Source organism: Aptenodytes patagonicus, chromosome Z, assembly GCF_965638725.1.
Source record: "Aptenodytes patagonicus chromosome Z, bAptPat1.pri.cur, whole genome shotgun sequence".
In the NCBI taxonomy this organism is placed as follows: domain Eukaryota; kingdom Metazoa; phylum Chordata; class Aves; order Sphenisciformes; family Spheniscidae; genus Aptenodytes; species Aptenodytes patagonicus.
In genome coordinates, this window is record NC_134982.1 from 15,054,587 (window position 1) to 15,075,323 (window position 20,737).

The window sequence follows — 20,737 nt, forward strand, 5'->3', positions numbered from 1 at the left end:
TCAGCATGATCATGATCCATTATAATCACCTGCCTCAGAGGATTTTTTCATTTTGTCATAAATCTGTGTTATTTTCTCGTGTATGTTACTTTGTCAGTGCATGGTTTTTCTTTAAGGTTCATGTACATGTGCATTTACAGTGCACATTAGCAGAATGATCTGTCAGCTTGTTTGAAATATTATGAACACTGTCAACTTGGCTTAAAATAACAGCTTCAAAGGATGTAAAAAATAACTTTGTTCAAACTTCCAATGAATAGTGGAAACAATAGTGTGAAATAGTTAATCATAACACATTAGAACACTCTCAATTTAAATGTTCTGAGACGTGGAGAAGTGTCTGGCAAATATGGAGAGTTGGAGAGCGTTAGTGGTCAAAATAAGACAGGACCTTGAAAATTATTGATTCACAGGGCAGTACCATAAAACCACTAGATTTACCTGAAGTTTAAATAGGTTCAAATTCTTCATCTTGCCTGTGCTTGCTCATTCAGAGCTTTTTGCAAGACCAATAGTAATACATATTGCTGAACAAGCTCCACTTGTTCATATTTAGTATCAAGAATGAAGTGTGTCTTGCAATCAGTAAATCTCTGTGTGCCCAGTTTTCATGTGTAGGAGTGGGAGTATCTCATTCATAGAGATACGGAAAGACTGAAGTAGTTTTTGTAAAGACTAATAGTACACTTGGTGGGTAGGTTAAAAATATATTGTGAATTAAAATTGATACAAATCTCTTTAATGAACAAAAAAGCTCCCCTCATTTTTCACATTAAACAGGAAAGGATCGAGAAGTTTTTCATTGATTACAAATAGAATTTATTAGGGTGAGAAGGCTAAACTTCTTAGTTAGCCTTTCTTTAGTCTTTCAAACCACCTGATGAGGCTACTTGTTACGTGAATTTTCCCTCCAGCTTTTCCTGGGTGCATTCAGCTCAGGACTGCATAAACAACTTCTCTGCATATGGCAGCCTGAATCACGTTTCTCAGTTTCACACATCACATGCATTGCAGCTCTGATACAAAAATATTGATAAGGATGCTGGGGGAGGCAGGGTTTGTAAGGAGTGGTGATGTCTTTTAAATATCTTTAAGAAAACAGCTTGTACACCCAAAATCTTGTCTGGTTTTTTTCTAGCTATATTAAATTTGGTCTGTTTAGAAACCTTGAGTAATTTTTATAAGCTTTTAGCTATCTAATGGCTGCACTGTAAGTAGTAAAGAATTAGCTTTGACATATATCTGTAATAGGTTTATCTTTTTATGTAGTGTAAATCTGAACAGGAAAGATGCATGTTTTATGATTTTCAATACAATTTAATTCTCATTAAACACAAATTGATTCAGTGCTCAGGGAAAGATTTTATAGCTAGTGATTAACATCTATTTTTTTACTTTGTTGTTTCATAAAAGACCTCGTGGTATGTTTAACTCCATTCTTCAGCTATTTCCTGCTCAAAAGTGAGCATCTACTACAGTATTGCTGAACTACTGCTTTACTAGTGTTTTCTTTTTTTCCTGGTTTTAAAACCTTACTTTAATTTTAAATTGCTAGAATAATTCATGTATTTGATCAGTTTTAAATTACTTAGCTAAAGCTCAGAGTGATTTTACAGAACTTAAAATGCACAATAATAATGAAATCCAACACTATACTAATATACTGCCCATATGAATATCCCCAAAAGTGGTGATCAAGTGGTAATCCCAATAACCTGTTTTCCACACACCCTTAAGACACCCTATCCTCAAAATATAAGGGGAAGTGGGATGTCACAGTATGCACTAAAGTTAAGCAGATATAAGCTTTGTACATTTTAATTAGAAATACTCATGTTAAAAGTATTTTCCAAATAATTGCATGATTTATAGATGTAAGATAAATACATTCTATATTTAGTGATTGTTTGCTTTGAAAGGGTTTTTGTAAGCTTTAGTTTTGTGGTGTGCAGTATGAAGTTATAAGGTAGAGTTTTCAGAGATGAAAAGTTTTACAAGTATTGGAGCCATTTTGAACAAATATTGCACAACTAAGGACACGGATTTAGATAATGCAAAAGGCACATGGAGGACAGGGAGGTGATTCAAGACGGCCAGCATGGCTTCACCAAGGGCAAGTCCTGCCTGACCAACCTAGTGGCCTTCTATGATGGAGTGACTACATCAGTGGACGTGGGAAGGGCTACAGATATTGTCTATCTGGACCACTGTAAGGCCTTTGACATGGTCCCCCACAACATCCCTCTCTCTAAACTGGAGAGGTATGGATTTGATGGGTGGACTGTCCAGTGGGTGAGGAATTGGTTGGATGGTCACATCCAGAGGGTAATGGTCAACGGCTCAATGTCCAGATGGAGACTGGTGACGAGCGGCATCCCACAGGGGTCCGTATTGGGACCGGTACTGTTTAATATCTTCATCAGTGACATAGACAGTGGGATCGAGGGCACCCTCAGCAAGTTTGCAGATGACACCAAGCTGAGTGGTGCGGTCGACAGGCCAGAGGGACGGGATGCCATCCAGAGGGACCTGGACAAGCTGGAGAAGTGGGCCTGTGTGAACCTCATGAGGTTTAACAAGGCCAAGTGCAAGGTCCTGCACCTTGGTCGGGGCAACCCCCAGTATCAATATAGACTGGGGGATGAAGAGATTGAGAGCAGCCCTGCCGAGAAGGACTTGGGGGTACTGGTGGATGAAAAGCTGGACATGAGCCAACAATGTGCGCTCGCAGCCCAGAAGGCCAATTGTATCCTGGGCTGCATCCAAAGAAGGGTGGCCAGCAGGTCGAGGGAGGGGATTCTGCCCCTCTGCTCTGCTCTGGTGAGACCCCACCTGCAGTACTGCGTCCAGCTCTGGAGCCCTCAGCATAAGAAAGACACGGACCTGTTGGAGCGGGTCCAGAAGAGGGCCACGGAAATGATCAGGGGGATGGAACATGAAGAAAGGCTGAGGGAGTTGGGGTTGTTCAGCCGAGAGAAGAGAAGGCTTTGGGGAGACCTTCTTGCAGCCTATCAGCCCTTAAAGGGGGCTTAGAAAAAAGATGGGGACAGACTTATTAGCAGGGCCTGTTGTGACAGGACAAGGGGGAATGGCTTTAATCTAAAGGGGGGTAGATTTAAACTAGATATAAGGAAGATAATTTTTTATGCTGAGGGTGGTGAAACAGTGGCACAGGTTGCCCAGAGAGGTGGTGGATGCCCCATCCCTGGAAACATTCCAGGTCAGGTTGGACGGGGCTCTGAGCAACCTGATCTAGTTGAAGATGTCCCTGGTCATTGCAGGGGGGTTGGACTAGATGACCTTTAGAGGTCCCTTCCAACCCAAACTATTCTATGATTCTATGATTATACTGCAAATTAAAAGCTGTGGATGTGCAGTGTGTCCAGAGCACTGCTTTCCCTCTCTGAACCAGCCCTAATTGGAAGTCGCCAAATTCTGAATCCCTCAGGCACCCAGTTCAGCCTTCATGGAGATGTATAGATTCCAGAGAAGATAGGGAGTTCAGACATGTCTCTGATCTGAATTTCTTGTGAGTGATTCCAGGTGGCTATTTTAGGTGGCGGGGGGTTGGACTAGATGACCTTTAAAGGTCCCTTCTTACCCAAACTATTCTATGATTCTAAGAAGATCATGTAAGATACCCTTTTTTTTTTTTTTTTCCTTCCTAAATAGGCTGGCCCTTTTGTTTTGGAATGGGAATCCAAGTCCGGGTCTTATCTGGAAATTTTTCTGTAAACTTTATTGTGCTGTTCTTGATGGATTTTACAGCTGATGCTGCCATGACAGAGTAATGAAAACTTGTAGTAAGATCTGAGACTTGCTGTAAATATCTTCTCCATTAATTGGAGGGTCCTTTGAGGAGATTTATACCCATGTTTTGGGAAGATGATTGTTGGATCTTTGCACAGTTAAAGGATGCTTTTTGCATATGCTGACATGCAGAAGACATAGCTCCCAGTAATAAATTCTTGAAATGTATGTCTTATGTCTGTCTACTGGAAAGCTTTACTAGTGTGCATATGCCTTTTTAGATACAGTTTCTACCAGGCAAAGATCATAATGTGTCTTTGGCATCTGGTCTATCACAGCATTCCAGGATTATGCTCTTTTCACACCAGCTAGATTTTATTCATTGTTTCGGCCATGGAATATTCACTTGTCTATTTGGGTATTTTGTTTCGGTTTTGCTTATATAGAATTTAGGGTTTATAATATAGGTTTTATATAATTTATATAATTTATATAATATTTATATTTATTTATTATATATTTATATTATATATTTATTTATTATATATTTATTTATTTTATTTATATAATTTATATAATTTAGGGTTTTAATATAGGGTTTAGCATTAAAATTACTCCAGTGAAGTGTCAATATGTAATAGAAACAATTTACAATGACTATTCTTAAATTTGCTGAATATAACTACTACAGCTAAACAGGCAAATCTTCCAGTTCCCCCCAGCATGTAACATGCTTCATGCTTTGAAGAGGGTAGTCTGGCTACATCTGGAAATTTCTTGTGTAAATACAAGATGAAAGATATCCAAATATACTATATTCCCCTTTCAAACTTAAGGTAAGTTTTCCATATCCATAATATCCCACCCTTTCATTCCGTATGTATATGTGCCAGACCTCTACTCCAGAAACTGGAAATCACACACAAGCTTGCCAGCAGCAAATATTAACAGATTCATATATTATTCCTTTTTGTATACGTCTAGTTTAGCCAGTACATCACTATCTATACCCTGAAGCTAGCTGCAGTAAAGAATCTGACAATCATATGCTAAAATAAAATGTGCCCTGCTGTATTTCTAAGTGCATTTCTCTTATGTAATAAACAGTTTACAGTTAAGAACTATCTAAATGTTTGCACTATCTAATATAGTAATGAAAGGCAATTCTAAATCTTGAAGTCTGATGAACACCCCAATGAAAATAGCATAAAGGATTTTACTTTGGATTAATGTATGGTTAAAGGAAAAAGGCTTATCCCGCAAGGATTATATATCTTTCTTTGATTTACTATTTAGAAGAATAACAGTAAAGCTTACAGAAATAATTTAAAAATGACAATTTGAGAAGAAAAAAGTAGGCATTATAGCAACATGATTGGCTTTATTACTATTGTAGTGTTATTAATATTAATGTAACATGAATAATGTTACGGAAATAGATAAAATAATGAAAAATAATGAAACAAAAATAGAAGAGCCTTCTTGAGCTAGCTTTGTTATTTTAGAGAAAATCTTCCTTTTATGCAGAGGCAAAAAGTTAGAAGTACAGATGCTACATTTTGTTCTAACAAGAAATAAGCTCCAGAGTAGTCTGGCTTATCAGAAAAATAGCTTCTAGATACTGTAGTATATACACTGCTGAAGCAAGCTGAACAGTTCATTGATCTAGAGCCTGATAGGATTTGTAAATTATGAAAAGAATTTTGTGCTTGATGTGTGTATTAGGAAGCTAGTTTTGCATCCAAATGTTACTCGTTGTGGTTCATAGTATGTCACTATTTCTTGAAGCTAGTGAGGAGATGAACAGCAGGTTTATACTGTGAATTTCGTAAAAGCAATGAAAAGTATATTTCTGTACAACTCTTGGTCATTAAGTTTGTTTTATTAGAGAAGCCTAAAACTCCCATATTTTAAAATACTTGTGAAAGGAAAGCTGTTACAGCTTGATCAAGTGAATTTGTTTAAGAACAAAAAGGTAGGAAATAATGACTTCTGATCTGTGGAACATATTGAGTGAAGATTAGGTACTTTCTGTCTGCATATGCTTGCTCTGTCCCTTGGGTTAATTTATAGGCCTTTTGCACCCTTCCAGCTTCATATTTGGATGTATCTCTTGCAGGCATCGCTTTTTCTCATCAATTCATAACTTTCAGAAAGCTTTCTATTTTGGGGTATTCATAAAGAATAATGGGAAGTGAATTTTACAAAATAGTGTACTAAGAGCTAGCTGGGTTGGGGTTTTAGGCTTGGTTTTTTTAAATAAAGGAAATTAGAAGTAGGGTTTTTTTAATGAAATGGTCATTTCAGACAATACAAAATCTCAAAACTAAAATAATGCTTTGGAATTTTTAAACTTTTGAAATAGATTTTATATTTCCCTTTAAAATTCTTCTCATTACTATAGCAGAGTAAACTTTTCTTTTACTACTTATTTTTTCCTGCTCTCATTTTAAATATTACCAAATTTCTAACTTTTCCAGAGGTCTAATGTAGAAGATGGGTAACAAATTCTTCCCATTTAAGAGTTGTGGGATTTTGATGTATTCCTGTGTCACTGGCCACTATTAGAAAGTGGATACTGGCCTAGGAAACTGGTAGTTAAATGTTGTGCAGTGCTTGTGCGTAACCTTTTTCCTAACTGATTAATTTAGAAAAAATAAACTTACTAAAGAGAAACAGAAAAATATTTTAATTTTTTTTTTAAGTTCAATTGAATAAGGGAGTGATTTATTTTGAAATGTGCTCAATTTTATGACATTAAGAAATATACTCATTTTTAATACAGAAATATTCCCCATGAATCTGTTAGAAATTGAGAAGCTAAAAAAAGAAGATAAATTATAGTGAAGCATAGCTGTTGTATGTAACATTAGGTTACATACATTTGACTCAGAGGAAGTCTGATAAAGAACAAACTATTTCTACATAGAGAACAATTGTTTCATGGCTGCATCCATTTAAAGGTGCACTTCTGTGAGGATACAGTTTTAAATGTGCTTAAATAGTTGGTCATAATACACTACAGTCTGCCCTCCGTTTCTAAAGAACATCTCATAAGTCTAGTTAACTTTAATTTAAAAAGTTTGCATGGCATTTGTAGAAAATTCATGATAAGATTCTAAACCAAAGAAGTTATTTTTGTGTCCATGATGATCAATGAGAAGATAAACTGCTGAACTACACCATCTCTTGGCAGCAGGTACAGAACTAAACCAATCATATGAAATGAAAAGTATTTGTAATAACATCATATTTTTTGTAAGACAGCCTTCAGTGAGCAAGTTTCTTTCAACTCTGGGTATAAATCTCATAATTAAAACCTAATTGAATATACGTGAGGCTTTCTTTATGAATAAGTAAAACTTCTTCCAGTGCAAAATATTTTATAATAAAGTTTTTTTAATGATCTCCCTATTTCCTAAAGTTTGTTTTCAACAGATGTTAGTGCTAAACAGTTAGCAGAGAAGGTGGTGAAATAGGTGGAGCATTGTCCAGCTGTGTTTTATTTAATGTATGACTGCAGTGATACTACACAGACTGAAATCAGATACATCCGTGGAACAGCTGCCTTCCTCAAACCAAGTTCTAAATTTCTCATGAGATAGAGAACTAGATTTGGAGTTGGATATGACTACCTACATATTTCACACATTATGTGTAAATACATATACGGTGTGTCTAAGTATGCCTACAAACTTACAGTGATATTCTAGTTTAATAGGGTTTCTGAATGTGTATAATCATTCTAAGCTCTAGTAATTTAAACAAGGTACTCTTAAATAAGTGAAAATACGTAATTTTCATTCAGATTAAGCAGTGTGTAGTGTTTTTAAAAAATGCCTTTATGGTTACTATTTCACTTTTTACCATGTATATGTATCACTTCCAGGTTTGGCTTGTGACTGTTTTATGCTCAAATCAGTCACCTGTAATCAGTGCTAAAACTTAATTTATATTTAATTTTCAGTGAAATGCATTTTATTAAGTTTGGGATAGGATGGCCAAATTAGAAAGTACTGTTCTAGCTCACATACAAAGAGTGAAATATTCTGAAAAAATCCAATTCATTGTATAATCGTGGACCATGTGTTTTATGGACGCTAAGAGCTGCTGATGAATGTAGCTGCTATGATCAGCACATACCCTGGTAAGAGCATATAAATGGCACTGTATCTATCCTAGCTCACTAGCCTGTCTCATTGTCTTCACCAGTATGCAGGTCTGTGGTCTTGTTTGGAGAGCAGATTGAGCCCGACACCTGTAAGCAAACTTCATCTTGTTGAGATCACCAGAGTATAGTTCTGTGACCTTTATATAGAGGCTGTTTCACCAGGGCTTGCAAAAGCACAACTGGTACAGGTAGTATGTTCCTGCCCGGGTAACGGGAGGTCTGGCTTATATTCAAGACCACTTTCAAAAGCCTGTGATTTTTCAGAAGTAGGGACACCTCGTTTAGTCAAAAGAAAGCATTGCATTGCCAGCCATTGGCTTGTCACTTGTCACAAATTTGCAAATGCCTGCTTGATTTTGATATTTGATGTGTGAAAGTGTGGTGCCAAACTGGGTAGGAGTTGACGGGGGTGTAGGAACGTTTTCTATACTCCAGACAGGTCACTGATGTTTCTTGGCTAGTGTATTGAGGCAGGAGGGCAAGGCTGAGCTGCACTAATGTGTGCTGCTGTGTGTCTGCATGTATAAAACAAAATTCAGTTTTGATTGTTCTCCTTCCAAAACAAATGTGGTTACGTCAGAAAATGAATCCTTTGGTGTCAAGCTGGTATCAGGTTTATACCAACAAACAAAAGCAAGGCAGCATGCAAACTCAGTTGCTACTTGTCTCCTTTTTTTTGTCATTTTAAAATGATAGTTTACTATATGTCCATATGTGTTATGGAAAAGGGAGTGATGGTTTTATTGGTTTTGACTTCATTTTTCTTCATGTGAGAAAAACACAGATGTGCTTGACAATTAAGTGAATGATCTGTAATTGCTATTATTGGAAGATTATATATTGAAGTCGTTGGTAAAATACAGCTGTTAAAGAAGACAAAATGAGGCAACAGTGGACCCTAAAAGTGAAGAACCATTATCAAGGAAACAAAGAGGGAAAAGAAGTCAAAGTAATAATACTGGCAATGGATTATTGATTGGATTTATTACAGTGTGTTTTACAATATGTGACAGAAAGGAGGTGACACATTGTGATGCATATAACAACATTTTTCTTATGATGAATAGTTAAAAGAGGTTAGATCTTCCAGGAAAATTGAGGAAATACGGTATCCAGGTAAGAAAATCAGGAACAGCTTTCATCATGTTGAATGTAAGTTGCCAGTTAAACATTCACAAAATGATGTCAAGATGAACTAAGATGTTCAGCAGACGGACAGCGATGTGCCTTTCCGTGGAAGGTAGTTTAATGGCATGAAAATATAGGTAGTCATGGTTGTGAATAAGTTTTTTAAAAATACATTCTAGAGTGAGAAGTTCAGTGACCAAGGGGATTGAGTAATGGTGAATAGCCAGTGAAGCTGAGAGAAAGAGAATCTTGCAACAGAGGGAATGGTGAAGAAGGGAGCCAACATGTAGAAGGTGTACAGGAGGTGCTGGACCTCATGAAACAATGAAGAAGGGGAATAGAAAATAGGCACTTTTTTCGAAGGCTGATGAGAATGAGGATGGGGTCGCATTGTTAGATTTGTCAGGGATAAATCTGTTGAGTCTCAGGAAGGAATTTAAGTGGGATTGACAAAGAATGAGTATGGAGGAGAAGGCAGTATTGGATGAGAAGGCCAAAGTGTGAGAAAGAGTAATGGAGAGAGAAAGAAAGAAACATGGAGCTATTTGGTGAAAAGTGGATGATACAAATGAGGTTTCTGAGATATGACTTTCACAAACAGCAATTCATGTATCTCCCTATGCTCTGAAGATGCCACTACTGATGGAAAAGAAATACGGAGTTGTCAGGCATGAGTTTGAAATACTGTGCTGAAATGAAACTGGAAGGCTAGGATGAGAAAATGGAAGAAATCTTTTTGTTGTATGGAGAAGAATTTTAGGGATGCTAGTGCTGGAAGAGCATTGTAGTTAGGAGAGGTACTACAGAGTATCATAAAAAATGGAAATAGGAAAAGATAAGAAAAGAGGGTTTTGAAGCAATATTAATAGTAGAGGAGGAGGCTAATTGCAGAACGAAAAATTCTGTAATGATTCTGTACTCCTCAGAGACAAATTGGTATGCAGATACTGCAGCCCATTTGAGGGAGTCTTGGATATTGATTAGAACATTTTTACATTACCATAGCTTTAATAATCAGATTATTATTTATATGAAATGAGACAGATGGGATTAATTGATTCAAGGACATTAATTCCAAACAAAGGAATTCTATCATATTTAAACAGTAATCTGTTTTTAATATCTCTTAAAAAAGAAAACTAATTTTAAAAGCAATTCATATTTGAAATATATTCAGGAATCTCACTGTAGAACAGCAAGCCACATTTTTCTAAAAGATACGAGTTTTTTCTCTCTGCCTAATGCTTAGGTCCTTGATTGCTGCTCTGTAGGCTAGCTTGGAAACTTGATACAACAGGGTGTTGTGCAGTGTAGATGGATAAATATACAGTGTGTTTTAAAATGAAAACATTCATTTTCAAGTCATTTCAATATTGAGTGTCAGAAACCAAATCGAAGTATACCAGAGTCTCATCTTGCAGAAGCAGTGAAATCTTGGTTTTAAATTTAACTTATTTTACAAAGTATCTTTAATCATGAAAGATTTTAAGGGTTTTTTTGGGTTCAAGTTGATGCTACCACAAAACCTGAACTGCCACAGTTATTTAAGACGGTATGTTGTTTCTGAGCTAAATGCTGGATGAATTCAAATGCACTATTCAGTTGTAATTTGTTCTGTTTGAACAAAACCACATTTTGTCAAAAGAGCTTTCAACAACTGTATTTTGTACGCATGGAAACAGTGATTAACAGTAATATTTTACTTGTAAAACTGGTAAATTTGTTATCTGTAACTTTGGTTTTACAGATTCTGAAGCTAAGTGGGAATTTATTTCTTTTCACTGTGGAACACTGTGTTCAGTTAGTATAAACTACTTGCAGGAAACAATTTTTGAAAATTTTTTCCACTTCACTAATTTTTTGCTTACAAATGTGTAGGGTTTTTCATTTGTTTGCTTATTTAGCTAGTCAATTATATAAAATTATTGTGAGGAAAAAAAGTAACGTCAAAGAAGTAATCATGAAACTGAGATAAGAATATTGCTTGAAAAGAATATAAGGTTTGCTTGAGTTACCTTTATTTTTCTTTTCTTTATTTTCCCAACAAGCTTCTTACTTTACATTTTACTCATATGTAACTCGGGGGCCTAATCCTGAAGTCACTGAACTCATCAGGTAAAATTCCGAGTTAAAGGTAACTGAAATTGAGGGCATTTAGCAACTCTGCATCTTGCGGACTAATAGCAACATATCTTTGGTTATTAAAAAAATGCATATCCCCCACCATCCACAAGGTCCCAGCTGACCTGTAACAGAAGAAAAGGAGTTTCCTCTAACTTCTCATAAACAACTTTTCTCAACAACTTACTTTGCTGAATGATAATGTCATTTTTTGTTTTCTAGAGGCTTTTAAAAAAAATTTAAAATATGTATGGTCTTTGAAAATCAGTGTTAAGTATATTGAGCTAATAATCTCAGCCACCTTATGCAACATTATTTATAAACTACTGAGGCTCTGAGTTAAGAATGCTCAGTTTACCACTGAAATACTTCATGTGGCAAAATACCACTTACCCTTTTAACTGAGGCATTCTTCCTTCTTCGCCTTTCCACCCGAATAAATAAAACCAAATCCCTGTTTTAAAAAAATAGGTATTATTTTAATTAATAAGCAGAGAAAATACGGCATAATGGTTTGTCGTACATTTTTAACAGAAAAGTCAAATAATGTAGAAGAACTAATAGCTCACTATGTGTTACAAGAAGTTTAGTGAAAGTGACTGTTCATTTCTTAGAGAAATAGACCCATCTTGTTGGATCATGCATATTTTAGCTACTTTTTTTCAACAAGTAAATTTGTTATACAGCCACCTTTGATAACTCACTGCAAACTACACCTTTTTTGGCTCAAGTGTTACTGAACCAAAATATTAGCTTTATGTGAATTTCTGTATATTTTCAGTTATATTTCACTCTATTCACACTGTACCTCTATAAGATCACTAAAATGGGTCTTAAGCTTTGGGAGCACTGAAGACTGAAAGAATATGAGAAATTATATTGAATTATGATGAGAATAACTTTGTGGTAGTTGCATTTTAAAGGCATCTTTGTAGCTTCTTTATATTTTTTCTGTTTACATTTTTGCTTGTTTATTGCCAATAGGCAAAAGGCTACTTTAAATTGGTATGAAACATCCGGTGTTGCTGTAGGTGGGTTTGAAGCAATCTGTGGACTTTCAGTCCACAGATAGTGGACTGTATACCTTAGTATACAGACTGTATACTTAGTATACCTTTAGTATACCTTAACTAAATTTTTAATGGAATTTTTACAGAATAACATTGATCAGATTTGATTCTTTTCTGGAAGGCAAAGGAACCTTCAACAGCTGGGCAAGTCAAAGGGTGATTAATTTATTTTTGAAAGAGGCAAAAGGAGGATTGTGGGGTTTTTTTGTTGTTTACAGAAGCCATATTTATGATAGTAAAAAGGAGGAAAATCGTAAATTTGCTAGGATAGCATGGGATGGGTTAGATAAATTATAAAAAGATACAAAGGAACGTTTCTTTTACATCCTTGTATGTTTTTCTCATGCAGTGTAAAAAATCCCCAAAGGAAGCCAACTGAATAGTTTCCAAAAGCTATTTTTATTAGTAATACTTATTGTTTTTGTGGCCAAGATAGATTATTTTCTCAAATGAAAAGTTTGACAGTGCAGCCAAACATTCAGCTGGGATTTCATTTTCAAACCATTAGGCAAATATTTAGCAATGCTGTTAAGAAGCCATCTTTCTGAAATGGTTTCCTAAAATCTTTCTTGATGAATTAACTTAAGCAAAAAGAAACTGTTTCTGTGGTCAGCAGTATTCTTAGAAATTGAATACTTTAAGTGGTGAAGGAAGCATGGGCAGATAGGAAGGACTTTCTCATCACTCTACAGTGGTTCAGAGACATCTCTAAGGCAAGCCAGCCAGCTTGCTTCCTTGTTTTGTCTAAAACCACATACAGCCAAATGTATCGCGTGCCTTGCCTCATTGCCTTCTGTGTAAATGTTAGAGATTTTTTTCTTCAAAAGAAATCAACTTTTTGTATCAATTGCAATTAACAAAATGATAAATCATTTTTCACCTTGACTGGCTACACTGCTGTATGGCTTCTCTTCTAAGACTGCTGTTTTCCGTAACAGCCCAACATTTTCCAGCTAAGCATTTCACACTTTTGTTTTTATTTTCATTCGTAGTTCCGTGATATAATGCATGATTCACTGCAAGGGATTGAAGATTTTATAAGCTTTAAAAATAGTTGCAGAGCTATTATATTTTCTTTTTTTTTTTCTGGTTATGTAGGTTTTTCATCGCAATAAGTTGCTCAAGAAAAACTGCAGAACATTTAAAAAAAAAACAAAAACGAAAAAAAGTCAAGTCTCTTACCGTTCAGTAATTGCAAATAACTGGGAAAATTTCTCTGTGAAATACATGTGACAGATTACTGGAAGGGTATTGAACCACTGCTTGAGTGTGAGAGAGAAAGAAATCCCAAAGACTTGCCTCCCCTAGAATATCATCCCTCCACCCAGAAAAAGGCCTTAATTTCAACAAATGAGAATATAATGGACACGCAGGACAGTTAAATACAATTGCCAGTCAGATGTCCTGGTTATGGCAAATATGTTAAGTTACTGTATTCATAATTGGTTAATTAGGATTGAGAGAAAGGAAGGAGTGTTTCATATCTGCTAATGATACATGTAGATGTCACTGAGTTAGAAAATCGTGGAGAAGAGCAAATCAGGTAACAGTGTAGTCATGTAAACACTAAAACCTCAAATTTCACAAGTTAATCTTGTTTTGCATCAGTATGGTCATTACTGAAACAGCATCCACTTCTACATGACGGGAAGTGGTATTGAAGAGCTGTCACATAAATTGAAAGCCCAGGGATCATGTTTACAGAGACTTAAAGAAAGCATCTGATATAGTCTGCAACTGCCTACTTGGGGAAAAAGTGGAGAAATTCCTGAATTCAGCTGGCCTTTGCAGACCTGATAATTTGTAAGTGGTATACTAAACCCAGAAAGTACAGTTACGTTTCTTTTCTGGATTGTAATTGAGAGTAAAGGAAATATGCTTCCTTCAGTAGAGAAGACCAAAGGGGGGGGATGGGGAAATAGCCATTTGGAGAGTGTAACTTGTGCCCTGGGAACCTGTCTGTCTTGTCAGCTGTGATCACAGCTCTGAGATTGCTGGCTGTCTCTGATGGGATCACTTTCAGCAAAGACCCGGACAGCTTTGCTCAGTTGTGACTAAAAAGACTTCTGGTTTGTTTGTTTGTTTTCCTCTTGCAGCTTTATAGCTCATGCCTTTGTTGCCTTGAGAATGGCCTATGATAATATGTTACCTTGGAAGGCTTTTACATTTATTAAAAATTATCATTTTTGCAGTTGGATATTGTCAGTGTCAACTAATTTATTTTGCTGAAAGTATCTTAGTTGGGTGAACTCACCCATTTAAGTCTCAAACAGCCATATGTGGTTTGGGACTTGCCTGTCTGGCATCTCTGCCCAGCTAGTCCTGCCCTTCTGCCTCATGTTTGAAACCAGCATAAATCCTGATTTCCAGCTCTCTCAAGGAGTGTTGGAAACCGTCCTTGATGTGAACAGCCGGTAAGCGAGCACGGGAGGCATCTCTAGAGATGAGCTTCTCTGTTCAGAATACATCTTCCTTGTGCTGGAGCAAACTGGAGTAGATTGCACATTGCTAGTGGCACGCTCCATATTGGATAGAGTTCCTTTTGCTGTAGACACGATTGTGGTTGATTGCACATTGCTAGTGGCACACTCCATATTGGATAGAGTTTCTTTTGCTGTAGACATGATTGTGGTTGCATGGTTGACTATGTTCACACTAATAAATGAGTAAAATTTTGTTATGCATCTTTAATACAGGAAAAGTTTGATATAGCAATCTTTGTAGATCTCACTTTCCCCAAGGCCTTCCTTAATTTACTGCCTCTGCTTTTATAAAAATCTTGAAGATGTTAGGAACAAGAAGGAAGAAGAATGTCTTGGCTGGAACATCTGTTATTTTGTTAAAAGAAAAAAGGTGGGTGGGGAAGCATTATAATCTTGGGAAAGTGTCGGCTTACTGTGAAATATTGTGTCCTAGAAACAATGTGGAAAGTTCAAAACTTTCATTATTTAAGCGTATTGTTGTTTTTCTCATGGACGTGGCTTGGATTTCTGAGGTGAACAAGCTGACTAGGTCTATCTTCTGCTTTTCCTAGAACATGTTTTATTTAGGATTCTGGCAAAGGAGAGCAGTTGTGTGACACAGAACTCTTAACCATGCAGGTCTGTTGTAGGTCCTTCATTTGTGATTAACGCTTCATGTGGCCACTGTCGTCTTCACTTCCTATATTGGTCCTCTTCAATCCACCTAGATTTTTGTACAACAGATATTCATTACTGATGCTCCAGTCGTGTACCTTCCCCCACCCCGCCCCTTCCCAATCCTTTCTCTGGCTTCCTTTTATCTTCTGGGTCTCATCTTCTCTGAGAACTGCGGCGATGTTGCAAACCCTGACATTTATCTGTTATCCTAGGTTTTTTGATACATGCAACTGCGTCCTTTCGCACATGTGCTTCATATTTTCTGCCTGTCATTTCATGTTGCACACAAGTCCAGTCAGCTGTAATTGCTTAACAAAAATATATGTGCTAATACAAAGCTAGAAAGAAAGTGCTTATATTGCTGGAGTTATTTGCAAGAAAGCCTTCAAACAAGTTGCAGAAGATAGTGTGTTACTGCAGAGTTTGCTGAAATAACTACACCTTTAAAAAGTTTTAAGGACCGATGAACTTGTCAAATTTTGTGTGGCACATGACTATTACTCCATAATAGCAGGCACCTCTGCAACAAAAGGAGAGGGGTAATGAGGGAGAAATGTAGATATGCTTTGCCCTAATTATCTTTACATCTTTATCTAGTGTTTCAATGCTCTCTCCTTCCCTTCCTGAATCAAACTTTTGAATTGTGTACATTAGTTGTGTTGTTTCATTTTTTTTGCTAATGATTTGTTAGCAAGATTAGACATCTGTTAAAAATGTTAAGAGGCCAGAGGCCAAACACATTATTTTCTTTGAAAACTGCAATGAACATTTGCCAGTATATGTAAAAACTTGTTCAACCTTCTATCATTTTTAGAGCAACCTTCAATCATTTTAGAATATTTGATTTAGTATTACAATTCAGGGTTATATTCCTTTGCAGAATAATATATGGAAGGCAAGCTTGCAGAGCTCAAAGTTAGGAAATCAATCTCTTTACTGGTAAACTGAGCAAATTTATTTCTAAAGACAAACAGAATTGCTGATGCAGTCTTACTGTCCCTTTCAGACAAGTCTTGTTTTACATGAAATCCTAAGGCATTGAAGCTGCATAGGGTTGGACTAAATTTGTTCTGCTGTTTTCATTTTTGTGATTAAGGGGCAAATAATGTCTGAGTCTGGGATGTCTGTATGTTGCTATTTTTCTATGAGACAGTTGAAAAAGTGTAAGAACTAGTTGGAGTGTAAGTACTTCATTGAAGAAATTTTCATTGAGAAGGCTCCATAGTGGGTGACATATTTAAGGTGCGCTGTTTAATTCCTGAAAGATATAGTTAGGTTTGATTAATGGATTCATAAATTCATGATAAATAATATCAGTATCTTTGACCATAGAAAAATAACAAAACTCCTGAAACATTATGTGATTATCTATCATCCATTCATCCATCTATCTATCTATCTACATGTATATAGATGTTTGGGGGTTTTTACCAATAAAACATAAAAGAAAAGGCATTGGTTGGACCCCAAAATCTTTTTCCTTAATTTGTATCCAAAACAAAACAAAAGGAAGGCATTTCAGACTGAGGATGAAATGAAAAAAAAAATCAAACACCCTTGCATTCAGTTGGGCAGCAAAATGAAGAAAACTGTTATTTTAATACACGTAAGTCAGTGTGACATTGCCAGGGAGGGATGGGAGTGTTGAGTCGACAAGTGGTGTGGAACTCAAACAAAGATTTTCCATTTTATTTAAGATAGCTAAATACCATATTGTAATCTTTCTGTCATTTTTTTTAGGTGTGATTATTAACCGTTTATGATAATTTTGCAAGTGTCCGTGGTATTTCATAGACAGAAAATATATCATTTTAATTGCTTGTTAATGTTTAACAATTACAGAAAATTGGTTTTCTGATAGGCAATTCACAATTTATCCTTTATATACCCCACACTTGGAAAATTTTGTGTAATTGGATGCATAAAATATGTTTCTTAGTAGTTACAAACACCCCCACCAAAGACATACAGTTGTAAACTGCAGTCTGTTCATGGAGTTTCTCCAGGATATGCACAATTGGCTAGAAGTGACAGTAATTTCAAAACAAGTACTATGGCTAAATGTAGGCTATTACATTCTATCTCCAAATACTGTAAGAAGCATTTACTTGGTGTTTGAAATCCTTCTTTGTTTGTTGAAGGGAATGACTTACGTGACTCCTCAAAACTTGACTAAATCTGCACAACGAAATAAGATTGCAATCATTATTAATGTCATCACACAAAGATTCTCTAGCTTTTGGACCAAATTTAGAACAAATATTTGAAAGGGTAAACAACACGTTACTTTATTAGCTTGGGTCTTTTGCATATAAAATAGCCCATAAAAAGAGCCTTAGTAAGGTGCATAGTCAAAAATTAGATGATACAGTAACTGAGAATTCCTTTGCAAGCTTAATTCAGTCCATGCGTTTGCATTTCGTGATCACATCCTCCTTTTTTATTCTGTAGAACTGTGTCTCTTTTAATGTATAGATTGGATAGTAATCACTAAGCAGCTGCTCGGTATTTTGTCCTCTTACTGTTGAGGGTGTGACTCTAGATCTGACTTACTGCATGCTGTTCAAACCCTCCTCTGAAAATACATGCTTCTATGCATATTTTTCTGTTTTGCTCATCACTACAGTAAATAAAGGATTTTAAGGTCACTAATTTGTCGTCTTCCCCTCTGTATGAGGAAGGGCATGTTTTAATCCTTGTCTTACAGATGGGAAGCTGAGATACAGTTGCACAGGAAACCTTTAATTCTTGAATGCTTTATTTTACAACTGTATGAATTAGTTTTATATTAGGAAAAGAGGGCAAATGAGAAGTGTAATTTCCTAGGTGTTAAAAAAGGAGTCAACCCATCTCAAATACCTTTGTTTCTGTCTTTTCCCTTTTCTTCTATTTTCCCTTCCTGTGTATGAAAGGCATCTTGGTATCTTAGCTGAGACCTTTGTTTTTCGTTGGGAAGTAGGAAAGTTGATTTTACAGAAGTGCTAAAATGAATTTGAGGTTCCTCCTTTTTTAATAGCATTTTTAGGGATTTTACTAAATAGTGACTTAATAAATAAGAAATCACTTCTATACAAGAACAAAATGTTAACTTGAAAGTAATTTCTACTTTTCTCTAGGGATTATTGGTAAAATAGAAATAATTAAAAATAAACATACATCATTCCCAAACTTGAATTTTATTGCAGCTAAATGGAACACAAACCTCAGAATATTTGAGCTTTGTTCTATTATATAAGCCATGAATTTAGGCAGGGATTAAATTTGGCAAAAGTAAGTCCTTCTTTTAAGTCCTTTCCAAAGTATGTATGTTGTATTTTGGTATTTTTTGTAACTATACTCCTGCTTAGGGGAATGTTGAGAACTGTCTTAAAATGTATTTTTATCTTAACCAGGCATAACTACCTTTATTCAGTGCTAGTGGGAGTTTTCCAAGAGCACTGATGCTATGTAAATGTGGACTGTATAATTAAATCTATGAAAAAGTCAAATTTTGCATTCAAGCTTTTATTATGAAAGCCTATTCTGAAACATATATGACATTTTTAAAAGGCTGTAGAAATACTTATCTTCTGTACCTGCTAAAAATGCAGGGTTTTCTGTATAAATTTAGGAATAGCAGCAGAGTACACAAAATGCTATAAAGAAATGTTTGTCCTGCCTTGAAATAAGCAAACTTTGTAATGTTCTATTTGTTTGACAAACAGGTACACACAAAGTTCCACTGCAGGCAAGCCCATGCTCCAGGCACTGACACTTCATGCTTGACATTTTCCTATGACGGTACTGTCCTTGCCAGCCGGGGAGGTAGGTGATTGAAAGAACCTTTTGATGTGTTGAATGTAAGACAATTTTAACTTTACTAAGTTAAATGGTTCAGTAAACAACCATTTAAACTGTGTCATTGTTAAATGTAATTGTTTATGATGGAGGTAAGATAGTGAAATCAGATACTAGTGATTTAAACCTGAAGTGTTTCACAATTTACGGCTTTTATTTTGACACCATGCAATACTGTGTTCCTGAAAGTGCATTTTATAGCAGTTAAGGAATATATTAAGAGAACTTTGCTGTTTATATTACACAGTTCCTGATCTGTCTTCTTATTTAGCATTAATAATACACCAAAAGGAAATTATTAGCTTAATTAAAAATAAAACGAGACCAGTTTTGTTACTTAGTTCTTTCCAGGAACATAACTGTGTCTCAATAACAGTATCTCTGTTCTGGAGTTATTAATTCCTGAAGCAGCTTTCTTATGCAATGTCCTTTTCTGTTCTAATTGTAATTTCTATCTAATTTGTATTATAAACATCAAGAGGTGACAACTGGAAGTGAGTGGCCAAGATGTACTTGAATGACAAAAAAATTTGAAATGTCTACAGGACAGGAAAAAAATGCTTGTTTTCTAAACCTCAGATAAAAATTTTATAGAAAAACTTTTAGATAACAGAAAAAGTCTTGAGAAGGCAAAGATATATTTGAAGACTCATTCACTTCAGCGTTAGATGTATTGGATAGGATGGTGTCTGCCTAAGGCAGCTTTTGATACAGAGATTTGTCTACCCAGTGTTTTGCAGGCAGGTGCAAGCATACGATCTGAGCTGTCTGGATGGAAACCAGCTGTAACCAGAAGCTATGTGTATGCATTAGCATGGCCCCAAGGCCAAATAAACAGGCCTAGGGGAGAGGCAGTATGTGTTAATGTCGGCTAACATTGTGCCTAACATATGTACAGGACATCTGGTCAGTTTGGTACGTAGACAGAATGAGATTACATATACAAAATACCAGGATAGAGGTAGTCATAGACGGCAAAAGCACTGAAACAGGGGATGTGCTTCCAAGCCAAGGGCTGTAGTTTGCAATTGCTTTGAGTCCTCCCCCTCCTCCTGTCCCTGATGAGTAGAGTGGCACTGGTGGCTTTTACAGCGATATGCAGCTGCTGTTGGGTGCTGCCTCTCTGACTTCTTTGTATGTCTTGCCACATTTCTAAGATTCCAAACATTATGTTCCCCAGGTCACATCTTTCAGAGTAGGATTGTTGGCGGCCGGTCACGAGCTGTGTTCCCCAGGGCTCAGTTTTGGGGCCGGTCTTGTTTAATATCTTTATCAATGATCTGGATGAGGGGATTGAGTGCACCCTCAGTAAGTTTGCAGACGACACCAAGTTGGGTGGGAGTGTTGATCTGCTCGAGGGTAGGAAGGCTCTGCAGAGGGACCTGGACAGGCTGGATCGATGGGCCGAGGCCAACTGTATGAGGTTCAACAAGGCCAAGTGCTGGGTCCTGCACTTCGGTCACAACAACCCCATGCAGTGCTACAGGCTTGGGGAAGAGTGGCTGGAAAGCTGCCTGGCG

The 20,737-nt window shown here is 36.3% G+C and overlaps 1 protein-coding gene across 1 annotated transcript in view; it reads left to right on the plus strand.

Annotated features, from left to right (window-relative positions):
• The window catches only part of WDR70 (WD repeat domain 70), a 140,221-nt gene that overhangs the window by 79,688 nt on the left and 39,796 nt on the right, over positions 1-20,737 (plus strand). The window contains exon 11 of the mRNA XM_076362462.1: positions 19,085-19,184. Coding sequence (XP_076218577.1) covers positions 19,085-19,184 — 100 coding nt within the window. The remainder of the gene's footprint in view (positions 1-19,084; positions 19,185-20,737) is intronic.